Here is a 20,030-nt window from a genome sequence, read left to right as displayed (position 1 = left end):
ACCGTTTGGAAGCTTTGCTGGGAGGCGCACCAGCCCCGGCCAAAGGGAAAATGGACACCGTAAGCATGCTGGGGGGAGGGGGGGGGGAGGGGCGAAGAAAAGGACGTTTGTGAAACCGTGGGCGAATAACAAGACAAGATGCTCGCAGAGAATAATAAGTAGCTCGACGTCGTCGTCGTCGGCGTACGGAACTCGTCACCGGGAAAGTTTGAGCGAACATCGACACCGATGGGGAAGGAAAATTCGAATAAAATATGAGCTAAGAGATGAGACCGAAACGGGTAAAGTTTTGAAATAAAAATATGAACGACAAGCAATGTGTAAATTATTTACATTTAGTGATGAGATGAAAAAAGAAAAACTTTTACGGAAAAAATGGAATAAATAATGCAAAAGTCTGACAGGAAATGAATTACAATGAATTAACGTACCATTTTGCTAGCTTTATTTACTCTAACATTACTGCGGCTTGACCCCATATCTAGCATCTATTTCTTTTCCAAATCCGACGGTTTCTGTAGCTCCTTTAGCGCCATATCGATCTCCTCGTACTTGATGTTGTGCTTCAACAGCGTCATTTCCTTCTCGAGCTTTTTCGAGCTACGGCGGAACGGTGCCAATAACCGTTCGTCACTGATGTCACCGCCACCGGTCAGTTCACTCACCACGAACGCAACCACGAAGAAGGTAATCAACCCCAAAAGCGAGTAGTGCATAAAGCTTAGCTTAAAGATGAGTGGAATAGTGTCACCTTCGACCGTCTCCGGGACCGTGCTGCTCAAAATGGAGGTTACATTAGCGATAACACCAGCGTCACATCCATCCGTGCGTAGCGGAAGCATCGGAGGTTTAGGATTAAGCTGAGCTCCGGTCATAATCGTCCCGGTGAGCACCATCGACACAACGGCCGCACTGATGATACCCTTCGTGTTCATACGCCGCGATATCATACCGGCCGTGAACATGCCCAACATCGTACCGGAAGTGACACCGGAAGACGAGATGGCAATGTGCATCACCTGTCCCATCCGTTCGGCCACGAACACCAGCCCGAGCACCAGAAAACCCAACACCACAACCAACATCTTCATGATGTTGCTGGCCTTCTTCTCGCTTGCATTCGGCATCCGGTGGTGGATGAAGTCTTCGTAGATCGTACCGGCTAGCGTGTTCAGCACGGAAGACATGGTCGACAGGGCAGCGGAGAAGATACCGGACACGAAAAGCCCGGGTAGGCCGGGAATCTTGCTACCAACGTCCATGATGTAGTACGGTAGGATTTGATCGATCTTGGTGATCTTGTGCGTGGAGTAGGGATCGCACGACTCGTACTTGGCGTAGATCAGCAGGCCGATGAAGCACGAGCAGCTCTTGACGAAGATGAGCCCGGCGGTGAAGATGATGAGTGAGTTTTTGGCCACCCGGAGGTCGGGCACGGCTAGGAAGCGCTGTACGCAGCCCTGGTTCACTGCAAGGTTGGAGACCCAGAGGGTCGTCAGACCGAAGCAAACCGTCCAGAACGATGTTCGAACGAATGGGTTAGGGTCCATACTGTTTCAGAGAAGAAAGAAATAACATGTTTTGTATCTTTATAATAAATTTCCAGTGTCCAGGATATTCTTACTTGAAGAAGATAAGGCGCTTTCCACGATCTGCTGCTTCCCACACCTCCATGAAACCTCCGACCGAGCTAATGCCCAACACAATCACCGCAATGCACGCTCCAATCATCAGCACAAACTGTAGCGTATCGGTCCACACGACAGCCCGCAGTCCACCGACCGTGGTGTAGAAAATGCAGATCACACAGATGATCGGTGTGATGACGTGAAGATTTACGCCCGTCACCTGGCTGAAGGCAAGCGCCGGCACGTAGATCACGATCGGGATGTAGATGATGCACTGGAGCGCGTACACCAGACTTGCCGCGGAACGGACGAACTTGTCGAAGCGCAGTTCAAGATAGGTGAAGGCGGACGTTACCTGCAGATCGTAGAACACTGGCAGATAGATCGTTTTCATCAGGAGTGCAACCTGTCCAAAGGGAAACGGAAGGTTAGTTTGCTTTTAGGATCTTTCAAAGTATCCGAGATGCCGTACCGTAAAGGCAGGAATGATGAACATCCAGTACTGCGTTCCGTGGCTGTACATCTCCGAAGGCACTCCCAACATTGTAATCCCGGATACGTGACTGTGAGGAGAAGTAGACAGCTTAAGATTCACAAGATCCTATGCATGCTGGGACAGTTCTACTAACCTTGCAATAAGAGAAGCTGATACTGGGAATTTGTTCATCGTTTTACCCCCGAGCAGATATTCCTTCTTGTTGTTCTGCTTGATCTTGGACAGAAAGCCAAAGTACACACCGATGAAGGTGGAAAGAAGTAGTAGCAGAGCGAAGATCGTGTAGTCAAACCCGGAGAATAGCAATGCCTCAGTTATGGTAGACATTGTGCTGGTCGCTAAGATACTTTCGGTTGCGGTGACGGTGGACGTATCCGTTACGGTTGTTTCGGGCGTGATCGTCGAAGTTTCCATGGCTGCTGTGCTTGGTGGGCCGGTTGTAGAAGAAACGATCGTAGACGTACTCTGGGTCGTCGAATCGATCAATAGCTTGGTAGTTTCGGTAATAATCTGTGTAACGAACGTTACTGGGCTGAAGGTGGAAGGTGCAGCTGTACTCTCGATGTTAGAGGCGCTAGCCAGCTCAACGCTAGACTCCTCCAGCAAGATTGACTCCTCGTCCATTGTAAACTACTTCCTTTAGATCACTACATACAATAAAACCAAAATGAGAAAATCAAGATCAACCATTACTCCCGGAAGCAGTGACTGTTTTCCGCCCTCGGTGGCGTGATGGTAAATGTTTACAGAGAAACGTGACGTAGTCGACATGTGCTACCGTGTTGTTCCGATCAAAAACAAATGCCCGCTGGGCAGATATCACAAGTGCGAGAGTGCGCGCGCGCGCTCATGTCTACCTAGCAACGATTTGCGTTGTCACTGCCATAAATCAGAGCGGATAAAGTGCCCCGGATCAGTGCGGATCATCATCCGTGGTGGTTGTTGGTTTGGTATTTTTAGCACACAATTGATAGTGCTGGCGCAGAATAACGGACGGCACGTTACCGGAATTAGTCGCACGGGACTGCCGGACTGTGGCACGGTACCTCAATGCGTGTTGTGGTAATTGAGCTTAATTTGTGCGCGTGCATGCTTGTACTTGATATCGCAATAGAAGACTCAAGCCCATTTTATAAGGTTGCAATTTAGGTCAAGGACAGAGGCAAACAAGAACTTAAACATACAACTGTTTCACTGTGACACTTACAATTTGTTCCAAAAATCACTATCCAAAGATCACTTCTCGTCACGGTTCGACACACTGACTGCACTAACCATCCAGCGACTTCGCGGAAGGTTACTTGCGAGCAGAGCACTACAATGGAACTGAACACCTCGTCGGTAGCGTTCCACAATTGTTGCAGCTTTCGGGAAGGGAGCACATAAATTGCATCTAAATCTTCTGACGGCAAGATAAACGCCGGACAGCCGGTACAAACACAGATAAGCCTGGTGTTTGAGATAAAACCAAAATCATTTCACATCCACGCGGCGATGCTCGACGTGAGCTCTTTCGTTTGTCATCCGATACTTTTTAGGATTCGGTTGGTTAAGTCTGGTTTGGTTCAGGAATTGAACGTTTACTCGCGATCGCAATATTACACTAGCATCAGCTGACTAGAACTTGAGTGCGGCCTGCGTCCAGCAAGCGACTGAGTGATCCGTTTCGGCGTACCGATGAACCTTCTAAATGGGCATTTCTCTACTTACCGCAATTGTGGAACGCATACAAACAAATGTTATGCATCTTATCAACCGGTCCGGCAAGTGAAGAAGATCATGCTGTGCGTGCGATGGGAAGCGCCACATTCTTCCCAGAGCATTATGATCGCTCGGAGAGTGGCGTTCTTTGTAGTGTTGGTTCATTGTGTAAAGATCAAGATAGTGATGATGGAACCTCTCGGTTAGTGATTGTTTAGGATTTCGGTACATTTTTGAGGATGGGTAATTTCCACTGTTGGATATTCCGTTAGGAAAATATAATCTTGATTAGGATTGCATGAGGATTACAGTACTAGGCTGACCCAAATAAGTATAAAGGAAAAAAGTATAATAACGAAAAAATAGTCAAAGTAATGTATATTAATACATAGTTGGCTTAAAATAACTCTTTCGACAGGTGGATTGCATACCTTTAGGCTGATTGTTTTACGAAGATTGTTTGAAACTTCAAGTATACATTTGTACCGCATTTGACAAGAGCTTGACCTGAAGTTGAAAACTGTTTCATAAATGTATCGTTCATTATTGAAACTTCAAAAACACAGACGGAGGAAACATGAAAAACATTTTAAACCGATAACCCGCGTGCGTGAAATATGTCCGAACCAATTGTACAAAATTAGCCTTCGTCGAACATTCCGTCGAACTCGGAGCGCAGCCCAGTCAGGGACGTGACGTTTTCAATATTGCACGTTTAAATAACGATTCAATTTTGACACCATTATTCCGGCACCGACCACCATCATCCACCACCCGGGGCTCGACCGCAACACGGCGCACACTTTTTGCCAGCGACGATTGGCATCATTTGCATTTTGAAGTGCACTTTTGCACTTTGATGGAACGAACATGACACGTTTGGTGGAAACAACTCAGCAAAAACACCCACGAACGATTGCATCATGGCGCACAGGGGCAAATACGCATAATTGAAAATCAACTCGTTGCATTCGAATCGAACAGTCCCCGCCCCAAAGCGCCAGGAAGAATCAATATTTAACGCTTAATTTTTACCCTCATCGCTCATTATGAAACCAAATATGTTTTCATGTCCTTATTGCTCCCAGCGCCCGCCCTTTTTCTAGATGGTGTTTGGTGAAAGGGATTTGATCTGACTTTGATAGGAAATATCAAACAAATGGTCGGTATTATGTGTGCCCTGGTTAATACCCGGCTAATGTGTTGCCCATATGGGGTGTGCTTGTCAAACAGCAGTAATTAGGCGACCGTATTTAAACAGCAGCAACAGTCGCGCAAATCAAAGTATTGTAGGAAAATCAACATTCTATTTCGGATCGATGTCATCGATAATGCAACAACAAAAAAAGCGACAAAATTATTCGTTGCTTTTTTAAGCTTCACTTCCTCTTGCACTATGAAAACAGTGCCACACAGCGTGTTGTTGGAGCTTGTTAAGAGCTCAGTAAACATCAAATGTTTATACATGTATTTATACATTTCAGACGTTGGGCATGATCAAACGAATGCAGCCGGTGCCCCCATTCTGTTGCTGGATTTGCTGTGCGTGATTTATTAATTAATTATTGCAAATTAAATATCGTCCACTAGCCCACGCTTTCGCACCGAGTTAACATCATTAGAGGGTGTGTGTGTCTGGTAGGGGAGTGGATTTTTAAAACCCCAGAAGCTGAAACATTTCCATTTCATTCGGGGAGTTTTCCGAATAATGGTGGCCAGCATTAATCACTGCACCCGTTATGAATGATTTATGCCCACTTGCTTGTGTGAAGTTTTATGGAAGCTTTCTGCAATTCTTTATGAATATCCTTTGCGTTGTTGCTTTAAGTAACAACTGGTCGAAGCCAGTGCGTTTCTTTTTCGATACACTAAACCATGTTTCGTAAAAGAAGAATATTAAGAATGATTATCTTATGCTGTGTGTGTGTCATTCACACACCCGAGCATACGCTAAAATCCCGAGAGCTTTTCATTTTTGATGTCTTTATAAATTACTGTCTCGCTGTGGGTTGTGTGTGGGACACACAAAACACACACACCGACACTAGAGACAAAACCCCAACAGTTTCCTAGCAACTGCTTTATGAAGATATATCACGCTTGTTGAAGCACCTAGCGCACACACCTCGCATGCTGAAATAATGAACAGCGAAATGGCATTAAGCTTGTAAAGCACCCCTTTGCTGGGAAAAGTAAGCAGTGGAAAATTGCTTTTCCTACCCAACGCTGGCAGGCAGCAGGAGTGGGGGTTTTTTGCTAAGAAAAGCACAGCCATGCCATTATTAGCCTACGACGCTTGTTGCATGGTGACGGGTACACGCTGCGCTTGCGGATGGTAAATTTTAATTTATTTTAAACCCATTCGCGTTAACTATTCATGTGTGTAGCTGTGCGGGTTGGCATGCGAGCGGTTGCATTAGCTGGCAGTGAGGTTTTGTGTCGGAAGAGCGGATTAATCTGGCAGAGTGCCCGAATTAAAGTCGAGACAGTCTTGAAAAACGGGTAGGGCGGAAAGATTCCTTAAAAGAAGCAGACTGCTTTAAAAGAAAACGCTTCCCCGCTTAAAGCATTGAGGTAAATTGTCTTTTCATCAATATTGTATCGCTTCCCTCCGAAAGTGGCTGCCAACTTCCAAATCCCGCTCGGGCGGGGGCTTCGAGGCGGGTCGAAATTAACTGCAAATGAGCGTAATGAAGTGATGAGATTCCACAGCTCAGTCTCCTCCCTTTTTGCATCGCGGTTTTGACGGAAGTAAACCGTCCAAAGCAAACCGTCCACCAAACGACGGTAAACCGAGAAAGCACCGATACTGCAAGCTTGCTTTCTTTCTTCTTTTTTTTTTTGTTTTGCTCTGTTACGGCAGGCTTTATCCTTTTTTATTTATTTTCCGTTCAGTCACTTAAACCCCTCGGCAAGTGGCAAGTGGTAGCAGGGGGCTTAGCTTTATTGCCCAGCTCACTTACGGCGAACGAGGCTGGAAAAGCCTGCAAGCGTCTGACAGTGATCCCGAGCTGACGAAGCCGATGCCGGGGCACTTAGTGGGCGCACAAAAGTGAACTGACAATCCCTGGGCATACCGAAGCCATACACCGCGTTTGAGTGCGCGCTATTAGCACACTGTGTGGCGGCAGGGAAGGAAGGAAAGCGGTGGAAAAAGTAAATCCCGGGCATACTTAGTGAAGCAGCAGCAGGAGGGTTGGGAAAATCGCACGAAAAGTGGAAAAATTTAAATGAGTGCAATTGTTTTCCCCATTTTTTGTCTCCCTCTCTCTCTCTCTCTCCCCGCTTGCTTCATTGTTTCGAGCGCGCTTGCTTCCTTGTCTTTGTTCGCTGTCATACGGGCATCGCATCCGTCGGCTGTGTTGCTGCACGACGTGTCAGATTTCAACGGCGCTCGGTGCTTGACATACCAGACGTAGCCAAATGGCACTCCGGAAAGCGCTGAAAACGTCGGTGGAAGAGAGAAGATGAAGCCCTCATCCCGTTGAAGTAAGGAGCAAATCTAGGTCAGGAGGGAAAATTCAACAGGATTTCCAAACAGGGAAGTCCCGTGCTGAATTTTTCGGCCCGCACAGTGGAGTGTGAGTCAATCAAAAAGGAACACTGTAATGCGGCAGATTATCATCATCACACGGTTTCGGCAAAATGTGAGTTTCTGCCTCGGTCGCCCTCAGATAAACTGCTACAGGGAAGGAAAAGGCCCCTCGTAAGTGGGGCAGAGCCCTACAGGATGTAACAAAATTATCGAATTGATGCGGCTGTCTCTCGGCAATCGGGATGGACTTGCTACGTGAGGCAAGTTAAATAAATGGCGGAACATGGGCCCAACGGGTCGTTGTTTTGGAGACTTGTAAGGGGAAGAGATTTATCATTTTTAACATATTCTAAGCATCAGATTTTGGGCTGTTGATTTATTGAGGCGTTATTACTGCGGAAAAGAATACGGAAGGAAGGTGAAAGATGCAAGTCAAATTTTCTTACATGATGTATTGATGTTGAAACTTTATGAAAAATTGTCGCAAAAGAAGGAATTGCAATGAATAAAGTTTGAAAAGAAGCTTCTGAGGCGATTATAAGGGCATACTGTTGACCGGTATGCATAACTTTAGGCTGAAAGGAATTTTTTATTATCCTCAGCGAATCATTCTTAAGGAACGCACTATTCGAGAAAGATTGGAACGTTTGAATCAGGCCAATTAACTCAAAATCTATTGCAAAATGTAGAAAATAGCTGCTAGCTATGGCATTAAGTACTCAAATATTCAGCGCCTAAAGTTAGGCAATTGTGTATAATGTCATCCCAATTTTATTACTTCTTCCTAGCAGGCTTTTATTTTATTTTACCCTGCAATACCAAACACTAAAAGCATCAGCTGCAACCCGCGCTGGAGCTGCCAACAGCGCTTACGCAAGAGACAACACAAATTGAACGTTCCATAAAATAGAAACTGCGCTTAAGGGCCAGCAAAAGTTCCACTTCCCCAATCACACAATCTTATTATACATGCATGCATGCATGCCGCCTCCGCAAACGACCGACCGTTGAGCGTCTTTATTTCTTGCCCCGTTCAGCAAAAATCCCCAAAACAAATCCCGCCCTGCCCTCAAACACGGCGAGGGCAATATAAATGCGCCACAAAACAAGAAAAACGTCATCAGGTGCATCGAACCAGTTCCGAACCATTTGCATACGGTAATACACACGCGAGCAGCTGCATGCTGTTGCTGTTGCTGGATGCCAGGAGGGAGTATGGGTTGGTGCGGAGAGGAGAAGAAACAATTTTCTCATTTTATTGTCCATTTGCTCGGCACACACTCGGCTGCACAGTTGCGGAAAAGCAGTTTGTTTCTTGCTCGTCTTTTGCATGTGCCAAAGCGTGATTGTTTCTATTTTTGCATTCAGCAAAGAAGTTTACCCAAAACTCATCAGCTTTGCGGGCAAGTATGTGTTTTTTAAGGAAGTGACGTTAGCGATTTTTCGTTCCAGCAACAAGCAAACAGAACATTCCAGGTTCGACTCGCCAAAAGCTCTGCATCTCCCCCCGGAATGGCTTAAAATGGCGTGAGTATCGGAAAAAACCCCCGTCCGCCCTGGTACGGCAGCGCAACGAACGGGGACGCTTGTTCACATTTATTTTATATCACCACTGGGCGTACGCAGCAGTGTCGTAAATTCAAACTTAAACGCTTCTGCACTGATTTCGATGGGATTTCGAATCACTTCCACCTGCCAACCTGCCAACGGTTCCCGTTCAGTGTGTTGTACCGGGCGGGCAGCTTCCGGGAAGAAAGCCAACCCAAGTGGATCCTTGTTTTTCTCCCCCATGAGTCGTATTTTCACTTGTATATTTTCACCCTCCTGCACAAGCAGTAAGCGCGCGAGAGGAAGCGGTGTTAGTAGTAGTAGTTTCTGCTCAAAATGGGTAGCCTGTGAGGTTGAGATTTTTCCCCCGGAACTGCACGCGCGTGTGTATCCCGATACGCGCGCACCACACACCAGGCGTACACTTCATCACGCAGCATGAGTTTTTATGATTCGACTACCATGGCTTTTTTCTTTTTTTTAGTGTACCTTGTTTTGGCTCTTTTAGGTAGATCCCGGTTTCCCGGTGACTGCACGGTTTGAAGGTGTGTTTGATACCGTCGTCGTCGTGGTTGTTGTTGTTTTTTTCGGCCCCTTTTCCGCTCAAACACTTGCCGGAGTATCTTTTTCCCATCACCACGAAATCGGTCCCTTGACGCATGGTTCCACGCATGATGCTGCTGCCGCTGCTGCTGCTGGAATGCTGGACGAATAAAATAAAGGGCGTATATCCATGGTGCGACCACGTTACCACATTGCCAATGATCATCATCGTCACCATAAGCGCCCTGTTCGCATCGGAGCATTCGAAACGCCGGGCACACGTCGGTAAAGCGAGCATAAAAGTGATGTGTTTTCTTGCGTTTTTATTTCCGCCTCCGATTCCGGGGACCGTAAAAACGGTGGCGGAATATAAATTCCTTGATTTGCTTTCACTCCTCTCTCCTTGCGGACAAAGGGATTCAACTCGGTGTTGCTGTTTTATGGCCATCGGCAAGGCGCTAGGGTTGGAGCTTGGAAAAAGGGGTTTCGGTGCTCTGTTGTTTATGTCTGTTGGGAAGAAATCAAAGCTAATCCGGCACGGTTGAAATAAAAAAAAGGAAACACAATCGAGCGTTTGGGGGGAGCGGAAAAGGACGCACGAAAATGACACTTCTTCAAAATCATCCGGGAAGCTGTGCGGGCTTGAATGCGTTGCACACACACACACACACACACACACACACACACACACACACACACAAGTAGCAAAAGCATTTTTATAGTCGATTTCTTTTTTCTGGTCCCCTTTTTGCTTTTCTTTCGAAACTGTTCGAATGTCCAGCAGGAGTGACCGCTTCCTTCAACCCTCGCGGCCGGACCAGCATCTCGAGGTTCGATACATGCAGCCCGGAGGGCCCGGGGTTGGTAATGAATCGTTTAGGAAGATTAATAATGGGAAATCGACGGGTTTGATTGTAGGGCGAAGGCACGTAAGCTAAAAGTTTCGTTTCTCTTTCTCGGGCCAATCTTTAACCCCGGCCAATCAGGACCGAATCCTTCCCGGGGAATGTTAAGGGCTATTTTTTCGTTATTTTATTTGGTGGGATGATTCCGGCCTCAAGCGTTCCGATGGGAATCATAAAGTGTTTGCTTCTAATTGATTTCTTTTGCCCACACGTCCGGGGTAGAAGAAAGGAAGCGAAATTGAAATCAACAACATTCGATTATAGATGGAATGATTGTTTTGGGGATGGTTTGAATGTGAAGAGGGAACGTTCAAGTGCCTATTTAACGCCTAAAATGGTGTATTAGTGTTTGTATAAGATCATTTTTGGGTAATAGTCTTATAAAGTTTGTTGGAAGTATTTATTAAGTTCATATTTAGGATTATTTCATGTGAATTGATCTACAATATAGCTTAAAATAAGCTATCAATCAGCTATTGTTGGAGTAATTCCATACATTTAGGCGCTTTTATACCGATGACGTCATTGAGATGCTTTAAAATTTAAAACTCTCGTAGTCTCGTCGTTTTGTGTATCTTCTTATGTTTTCTGTTCTCCACTTTCATTTATTGTGACATAATTAATGAACATATTACTATTCACCATGCAGCGGTATGCATCGACAAACATTGTCTCAACCTTCCCAGAAAACATCTCCGCTACCGGGAAGCTCATACCCAGGGCTGGGTTTCCTGAAGGATAAGCCTATTACACGCTCGCCGTCTTTTAAAGCCACGTATGGAGCAGCTTTCGTCGCACTGGGACCTCGTCACCGGTCTCCCGAGACGTGTCCTTCTTAAAGAAAACAAATTATCATCATCCGTAAACATAATACGTCAAGGCTATTTGTTATGTTGTGTGCTTCTTTCCCTTTGTCCCCACTCTTCACCGACCGAGAGGTGCCCCGTTCTTCGAGCAACAGTGAAACAATAACAGATAGACAAGGGAGAAAAATACCATTTTCCCCAGAATGCTCATCCCACACGCTCCCGTTTGCTTCCCTCCCACAGGACCTACCACTACCTTCCCCATCTACTCTACCCATTCGTTCGAGTCTCGTGCCTAATTTTGACCATTTTCGTGCTCTTTTAACGACTTTTTTCCGCTTGCCTTATCAGAGATGAGATGATGTACGATGGAAGCTGGAATCGGTCGGTGTTTGCCGTGGCAACAGTTGAGCTCTTTCCCGCTTTTCCCGCGCAACAAAGGCCTACCCAGCGCTCGGAAAACACGCAGTGTTGCGCTACATACCTCCCCGGAGGTGGATGGGGCGGGGGCAGATGAAACGCGCATGATAATAGCAGAATGGGCCGCATGGCAGCAAACGGACCGGATTCGTGGCCACATCGTACATCATGTTTCCACTATCGCAACACCATTTGTCCTGCTTGCTGGCCATTGTGGGTTCCCTGTTTTTGGCACAGGAGGAGCAGGGAGCGTGGGTAAATTTGCGATTCCATTTCCGACAAACTGAGCACAAGGCGAGTCGAAGAATAGAGGGGAGCGCGCGCGCGTGTGATGATAAATGCCATTAGAGTTATCTTCGGAATGTTGTTTTCGTTCGCTTTCACCCTGCACATTTGAAGCTGCGAGCTACATAATAAACAGGGAAGCTTGTTAAATCATTAGCCTTGCCGCAGCAGTGCGGGTTGAGGGAATAGGGCAGGGAATGTCGACATTTGATGTTGGCCACTGGCGGGATGGTGTGGTGTTGTGCAAATGCTTGTGCACGTTTGGGTACGACTGATGGGTGGTCATTATTGGCGTAAGTTTATCAATGCATTGCACAAGTTGAGATGGTGTATTTTTCTTCCCCGTTTATGGGCCGGATTAGCTTTGGTTATGTTTATGACACCTCATAATGTGACCAAAGTCAATCGTCGTTGATGGAGAGATGCATCTGAAATGTATGAACAAGGCGAGTTTAATAAAGCCGAAATGTATACAGCGTTAGGACATAAAACGCCTAAAAGTATGCTATGTACGCAAAAGCAATACAAAGTAACATGCATGGAATGATATTGCACACATTTAGGCGTTATTCTGTCAGCATAAAGCTGCCACGGTGTAACAATAACCCTCAGCTAAGGTTACCAATTAAATAAAGTTGTGCTTCTTATTAATTGTTCAAGGTTCTCGTGCTCACCACACAACACAATCTAATCAAACGCTCATATAAATTCCTCCCACGTTTAATACGGAGGAAAAAAAAAACAATTAACTTCCTACGCACGGGGATAATGATATATTGCAACGTTTTTATGGGCAGTTTTGATGCAACGGCATCCCACGTCCCCTTTATAACCTGTCATGGGCTCCCACAGGTCCACTTCACAAAGCTCTGTCTCCAAAAGCTGAGAAAGAAAAGAAACTAAAAACAATCAACCCAAGACATAGCTCGCTTTCCAGCTTCCAGTGTCTGCAGTGAACCGGTTCCTAGTTGCTTTCCTTAATTAAGAACACTCCCTTCCTTTCGGGTGTATCTGGGCGACGAGATCAGATCCTTCTTCCAGCTATCGTCTATTTATTAAATATCATAAACTATGTGTCCGATAAATGGACGGCGAATGGGTCGGAAGCGATAAAACATTTCACCTTCCGTCTGCACCATAAAGCTTTCCCCTCGTCTGTCTGCCCCTCTGTCTCTCTGTCTCTCTGTTGCCGTTTTCGCACGATGCACTTCCGCATGGTACGGTGCCCAGCAATGATAATAAATAATGCATGATATTAACCTTTTATCATCTTAATATGGGAGGCGACATGCGGCGACTGCGAATGGAGGCGAAAACCCCTCGTGGTCGTGGCCTCGGTGAGTAACACTTTAATAAAGCAAACATCATCACCACCACCATCGTCAGCATCAGCAGCAATAGGTGAGGTAGCAGAGGAACGCAGAGTGGAAAGGGAAACAACGCTGGTTTGGGATTATTTTTCTTCTCCTTGTCTAGCTGTTAACTAGATTTCCTGGCTGGCACGGTACGCGCCACGCTATCCATTCGCGAGAGGACGACCGCGTCGTTTGGTAGCGTTCGTTGGTGCCGTCGGTTGACTTTTTGCTGTGCTGTGAGCTGGAAAAAAAATCCTTTCCCAACCGGATGTACACATGCATCGAGTTTATTGTGTTGCTGCAAGGAGAATAAAGAACAAAATAAAAAAAAATCCACCAACTAACGAATCCACGATCCTTCCGGCATTACGCTGTAATGATTTTTGTTGCCCCTCCATTGCTCCCACGGTTCCGAGATGCACCCGGCGGCACTCGAGTCTAATAGAATAGAAACATTTTGTAACGGTTGCAGGTGCAGAGGTTTGTTTTTTTGTATTATTATTGTGACCGTCTATGTTTATTTCTTTTTGCCTTTTATCAACCTTCTTCGCCAAACCTGCGCGTGTGGGTTTTGTGATAACCGGGAGTTGGTGTGCAAAATAGCCACGAGCTGGTTAACCGCAGCGACCTGCCGCTGCCTGGGCCGAACTGTGCATCGTTGGCGTAACGACTGATGGTGATGACGCAGCCATGAACTTCCAGTTTCGGTGCCTTTCGGGCACCGGAAGGAAAAATCATTTTCCTATCCCTTACTTTCTATTGTTCCGGACCGTACCGGAAAGCGGGCCTTCTGGTGTGGCTTCACGGATGGATCGATTTCTCGCAGTCGCCGAACGTTAATGGTACGTTCCGGTTTTCCGATCGTGTGTGTGTGTGTGTGTGTGTGTGTGTGTGGTACGTGAACCGTGGCATCGAGTGGCTTTTGTGAGTAGATTGTAACCTCGTCCTTGAGTTGGTTAGTTGTGTGCAGTTTTATTTTGGTTCCCGCGGTTGCGGTTGAACGGGAGCGAATGTAGCCAAATCCGTGCTGCTGGCAAGATATTCGAGTCGCTTCCGATGTTAGATTGTCGTATACGGAGCCGCGGTATGTGTCGAATGCGGTAAAGCTTGAGTGACTTGAGTGAGCTGCAGCCGGAGGAACACATTTGCTGCTGCATATCCGCTGAAAACGTTATTCAAATTGACGTTAATGGCGAGCTGAAGTGACAGCAGGTGTACAGCTTGCACTGAGGGATGCAAACTATACCTGGAAGTGGTAACGCGGGCTGTAATAGACGGAAACTTTCCCGTAATCCTCAGCTTCAGCAACAATACACACAGCTCGTGCCGTTAGGTTGGCTGATTGATTCGCAGTAAATTGTGTCAGTTAACACTGACGTTCGTTCGTTCGCCGGATAAGCTTACCGAGAGAGAGCATTTTCAAGGAATTTTACATGCATCTAGTTTGCTTTCTGCATCTGCTCGGAAGTGTTTCTTGGAAGGCTTAAGAGCATTCATTTGAACTGAAAATGTTGTTAGATAGAAAAACGTGCCAGGAATCGCCTGGGCACATGTAACGTAGAGCCTCCGCATTGTCTGTGAATTGTAGTCTATACATAGTATCACGTTTCACGGTAATGAGGCAAAATATTCGTTGGAATTAAATTTCCTATTATTACGTATTGAATAAAGTGGTTAAACGGGAATTGATTATTAGCCACGAGTTTTGCTGCCTTAAAACAAACGTAATCCGTTCTGAAGATAATGAGCCTAAAGTTATGCAATCTGCTTTGCAATAATTACTTACTTTAATAAGCAATGACACTGATATGCGAGTTACATACATTCAGGGGACTTTGCGCCCAGAGTTATGCAATAGCTATATTAAAGGAGTGATGATCAGCAAATCAGCACATGTTCCGTCACACTAAAGGATGCAGACAATCGAGTGTCTTTTGTGCGCTAAACTTTATCTCCTTTGCCTTCTTCGCTATCTTACAGCACCGATCAAACCCTTTGCTGTGTGTGGTTCCCTCGAGACGTGGCGATAAATACCGCCACAGAACCATGGGCCCGTCCGCTGCCAGGCGTTTACACAAAAAGCTAATAAATGTAAATCATATTCATCACGACAGTTTCACCCTCAAAAGTGCCTCCCGTTTCGGTATCGATGTGTGCCCGGTACCGACACTAACCACCACCCTGCTGTTGTAGCAGTGCCGATGCAGACAGGCTTAGATGGGAAGCAGACAAGGATAAACCGTTCGGCGGTAGCGACCTTCCATCAGAACCCGACCGCTGGTAGTAATAGTTGTTCGCCGGTGCCCCGACAAACCCGGGACAAAACCCCGATGGCCGGGAGTGGGTAAATTTACATTTGATAATAGCGAAATGCTTATGCTAACGTCACCGGCATCGAAAGGACTAATAAATTCTCTATTTTTCAGTCTGGTGGGCACCGTAGGTTTTGATGTATGAGGGGCAGCTGCGGTGAAAACATTCCGCTACGTCCGTATCACGTAAATCACCATCACGCGGGGACTCCATTAGGATATTGTGCAAAAGGTGAGCTGAGGGAGTTCGTCGTCTACCCCCTTGAAGCTTGGAGCTTTTTTTTTTTCGCTGCTCCCTCTTTCTCCCTCTCTTGGATGCGTGTCTACGTCTTTTATGGCCACTGTCGGCACAGTGTGAGGTGTGGTTTATGAGGTGGCTAAGAGTGACGACATATTTCTTACGTGTGTAGCATTGCGTGGTTTTTAAGTACCCTAGGGAAGCAGGAAAACTCCGGTCTCTGGCAAGGCCAAGAAATGAGTTCACTTCGAGAAGTAGCTGCGGGGGCAGGTTGTAATCTTATCCCAATGGGTAGCGGGTTATGGGCCCTGGGACCTGTTACGGCAATGAGAGAAATAGGTTCTCCACTAGGGTTTCCGAACATTCCACCTTCAGCTTGATGCTCGATTTAATTGAATGCAATAAATCAGTTGTAAGCAGTTTTTTGGTGGTGCAAGGCGTCGGCAAGAACGACATGCCCTCTCATCAGGATTATGAGTGGCGTAAGGGTCAAAGTGTAGTCGCACAGGTGAGGGGGTGACTCTACGCACACACACACGCTTCCGAATGGTTGATGGTTGCGGGTCGGGAAAAATGTGTTCTCATTTATCACAATGGCGTGCATAAATTGTCACCTCGGCAAGGGGTAGAACGACGCAGTGGAAAAGGATTGCCTTTGGGACGGGGAGTAGAAATCTTAAAGCAGAAATTTGATTTCACAAAAGTGAGAAATTTTCCGTTTAATATGTACGTCATGTTGCTAAAAAATAACATAAAACACGATTGTCATCCATCAACCGTAAATAATCAATCAGTAATCGAAAGCAACGAAGAAACAAATGGATAATAAAGCAATCACCATTCAATCTCTTCCTTCTCAAACCTTTATTGGAAATGACCATTTTACTGCATTTCCATCCTACAAAGGGCATTAAGCAAAGGAACGTGAACAAAACCGACTTGATGGTGGCGCCCTCAAACTCTTAAACATCTTCGTTTCTTCTTCAACGCAAAGCTCACCGTGCACACTCATCTGTCAGCGTCAGTAGCTATGAAACTTTAAACTGCTGCCAGTACGCGCATCGCGTGTTCCCTTGTCCGACTGAGCAAACGCAACTCGTCTGACGGTTGGCAGGAGTCCCGTAGCACCATCGCGTCAATCAGCCCCCAACCCGAGCCAACGCAGAAAACGACTGCACTTTTGCCACTGTAATGTTTTGCAAATTCAGTTCGAAACGTTGGAACGTCTCAAATCCACCATTTGCTACCGGACCGGCATGCCGTAATGCGAATGAAAGCGAACGGATTAAGTAACGGATTCCTAGCCGCAAAAGCGCTCCCGGGGAAACATGCGAAAACGCGCTCAAATAACCAGCGAGCAAGTTGGCGAAACTGCGTCTGTTGAATGCTGCCTGTGTGTCTTTGGCAGGAAGGAAGGAAAATTAAATTATTTCACTTTTCCACCAAGCTATCATTCCACCCGAGCGAGTGAGGTAGCATTGTCGGCACTGGTTGTTGTGTTCCTTTTTTCCACTCTTCAGGAAGTAGTGTAAAAGAAGTGTAGCCAGTGCATGCGGCTGGAGGACTGCCGGAGACTGGTTAGAGTAATTTGAATATTTTATACTTCACCTGGGATGCGTCTTGGAGCGGGTAGACGATGGTTTGAAGCAGAGCGAACGGTTGTCATGTTTGTCTGCACGATAAACTGAACCCTGATGCAATTACAGTGAAAACGAGCTTTTGCATATTATCTCATTGTTTGATTAGCAGTTAGGTGCTTGTACGTTCCATTTGCGGAATCAAGTTATGTAGGGTTGGCAAAGAGAACTGTTTGTTTTGGCATTTTTTTCATTTGTTTTAACAATTTGAATCTTTCAAAAACCGTTTACAGTTTAATGACAAGCTTAACGTGTTCTTTTGATTTAAATTGCCTATTTTGCAGTGCAAATTGCATACATTTAGGCGGAATTATACTATTTAAACACATTCTTCTTTTGATTGCATTACACAAAGTATTTTTATTGCATTGAATCAATTTAAACCAAATTAAATCGCATAACTGACTTCAGACTCATAACGCTAAAAGCTAAGTCAAACTTAAAATCACAACTCGCTTCCACTCCAAACATCATTCCTCAAAGCCGCCACAACCGACAACGACGAATCATTCCCATTGGCAATATGTGTACATGTCTGTTGTTGGTACCGTATGTCAAGTTGTTTGTTGCCCGTTCCGTAATTACCAACTTTTCACCGCCAACTAACGTACCAAGTCGTTCGAGTCATCCATGTCCGTAGAGGGAGCGCACAGGAGCGAAGAAATGAAAACTTCATCCAACATGGAGTAGAGGAAGAAACGAAACAAGTACGCTAACTTCACTGCCAACCAAAAGACGGCAAATAAATGTGTGTGTGTGTGTGGTGGTATACACGGGTTAGGGTGTGCTGGTGGATTTCCCCCAAGGTTGGGAAAATTTGTCAAGAAATGTGTAACACAGCCGTTTGAGTGAGGAAGAGAGAGAGAGAGAGAGAGAGAGAGAACTTTCATTTCAGCAAACGAAAGAAGAAACACAACTCCGGATGCAAAAAAAAACCGTAAACCGACGAGCTTCTTGAAGGTTATTGTGAAATCATTTGATTAATGGAGCTTCATTTTTCTGTCCGCACAGTCAAGAGCGTCGGACTCGTTGCTTGAAGCTGGGCGTTGAAGGGTTCTTACTTAAAATGTTACGATACCGGATGAAGAGTTGTTCCGTTCTGGTGGTCGCCATACCATTTTGATGGGGAACAGAATTGTTACACACAGGAACACACAGGGAACTCCAGTAAGAGTTTGCTGCCCAAATTAGCCATCGATAATTATCTTTTGCCTGGTTTTTTTGTTGTTGTTTGCTTCTCCCGGTAATAGCACAGATTTTCCTCACCCAAATAGCTCACTCAAAACCCCCGAAACAGTAGCGTCCCGAGGAAAGTCAAGACACAGAGGCAGAGATTAGTTGCGATTTTCGGTTGCGGGCGGGATGGAAACCAATAAAATCATTATAAAGTTGAGACGGGCTCTTAACAGCCGACACTCGGTGGGGTTTTACAGGCAGCAGCACAGCACTGAGCAACGGAAGGGCTCGATCGAGTGGGTGTCCCACTGGTTTTCTCCGGGTGTCGACGGGAACCAATTAAAACAATTTAATTAAAAACTCCGTGGCGCCGTTATCCGGCGATGACACGCTCTCCGGGGGGGGTCCGCGAGGGCAAGGATTTCGTTCGAGCAGTAACGCTGCGAAGGAAATGGAAGGGTTAGGGTCGGTTGAGTGAACCGTTTTGTGGTGATTTTTGTGGCGGCTGGGCAGGGGTTTCGAAAAGGTTTCGCGGAAAGGAGCAGCTCGGAAAGCTGTGCAGACAGCAGTCAAACGACTGTGCTGTCGCAAATTGTCGGCTTTGAGGATTTCGGAATGGTGAGTTGAGGTTTGCCTACACGCAGCGCTCCAATGCGGTTCGATTGCAGCGCGAAGAGAGGGCAAATTAATTGCAGAACAGTGTCGAAAGGAGGAAACAAATATTTCCTCATAAGCTATTAAACTTTAACCCTTATTTTGCAAGTTTTTCACAAAATGACTTTACTCTGTTCCAATTCCTGTTAAAGCTCCAGTTTCAAGTGTACTGCATTCATGCTGATATCGAAGTGCACATTCAACTCTCCCCGTTTTGCACTGATCTCCATTTTGAAGGGCTATCAGTGGACCGGCCACAATATACGGCTAGTCGGGCACTCGCACGGCAAAGGATTAGGGGTTACCAATGTTGTCCAGCTTTCCCTCGGCCCAGTTGTAATGAATATGAATGTGAGTATGGGCTGGGTTGGGATTTGTGCAACCGGACCAGGGGTAAAGTGACCAGGGTAAAAATAATCGATCGAAACGGATTTGTTCGAGATGAGAATTACGCTTTCCCGGTAAATCGTGCCCTACATCAATCGATTATGATCAAGCTCGTGCGAGCGGGAGGACAGTCATCCGGCTGATGGGCTTATTGGGCCGTCCTGTGTCCGGTGTTTTCCCAGTGCAGTGGCAAAGGGTGTGTGTTCATAATTTCGTTTGATAAGAGATACGGATTAATCGACGTAAAGCTGATGCTATACCAATACGATATTGGTTGCGGGAGACTGGGCTTTCATTCGCCGTAATTGGACACTGTGCTTGAAATGTAAATGCATGTTTAATTCCAGCTGCTGTCGATTGTCGTCTGAAATCTAGGCAAAATGCTAGTAAATTATGGCTACCGA

At 46.0% G+C, this 20,030-nt stretch overlaps 2 protein-coding genes across 5 annotated transcripts in view; one reads left to right on the top strand and one right to left on the bottom strand.

Moving 5' to 3' along the window:
• LOC120955273 (uncharacterized) overlaps positions 1-20,030 on the top strand; it is a 216,493-nt gene that overhangs the window by 59,094 nt on the left and 137,369 nt on the right. The gene's annotated exons all lie outside the window — the stretch shown is intronic.
• LOC120958322 (sodium-coupled monocarboxylate transporter 1-like) lies at positions 399-3,799 on the bottom strand. Its single transcript, XM_040381038.2, has 5 exons — positions 3,332-3,799; positions 2,258-2,771; positions 2,101-2,191; positions 1,625-2,034; positions 399-1,551 (listed from the first exon to the last, which is right to left on the bottom strand). The coding sequence occupies exons 2-5, from the start codon at positions 2,746-2,748 to the stop codon at positions 489-491; spliced, it is 2,055 nt and encodes a 684-aa protein (XP_040236972.2). The 5' UTR covers positions 2,749-2,771; positions 3,332-3,799; the 3' UTR covers positions 399-488.

This window comes from Anopheles coluzzii, chromosome 3 (assembly GCF_943734685.1).
Source record: "Anopheles coluzzii chromosome 3, AcolN3, whole genome shotgun sequence".
NCBI classification, from domain to species: Eukaryota; Metazoa; Arthropoda; class Insecta; order Diptera; family Culicidae; genus Anopheles; species Anopheles coluzzii.
This window is presented reverse-complemented; position numbering and strand designations above follow the sequence as displayed.

Bases quoted from the DNA above. Each gene is read 5' to 3' on its own strand.
- LOC120958322 (XM_040381038.2), bottom strand. From the start codon at position 2,748: ATGGACGAGGAGTCAATCTTGCTGGAGGAGTCTAGCGTTGAGCTGGCT. The intron at 2,192-2,257 runs GTTAGTAGAACT...TTCTCCTCACAG, and splicing joins TCAGCTTCTCTTATTGCAAG to TCACGTATCCGGGATTACAA. The intron at 1,552-1,624 runs GTAAGAATATCC...TCTCTGAAACAG, and splicing joins AAGCGCCTTATCTTCTTCAA to TATGGACCCTAACCCATTCG.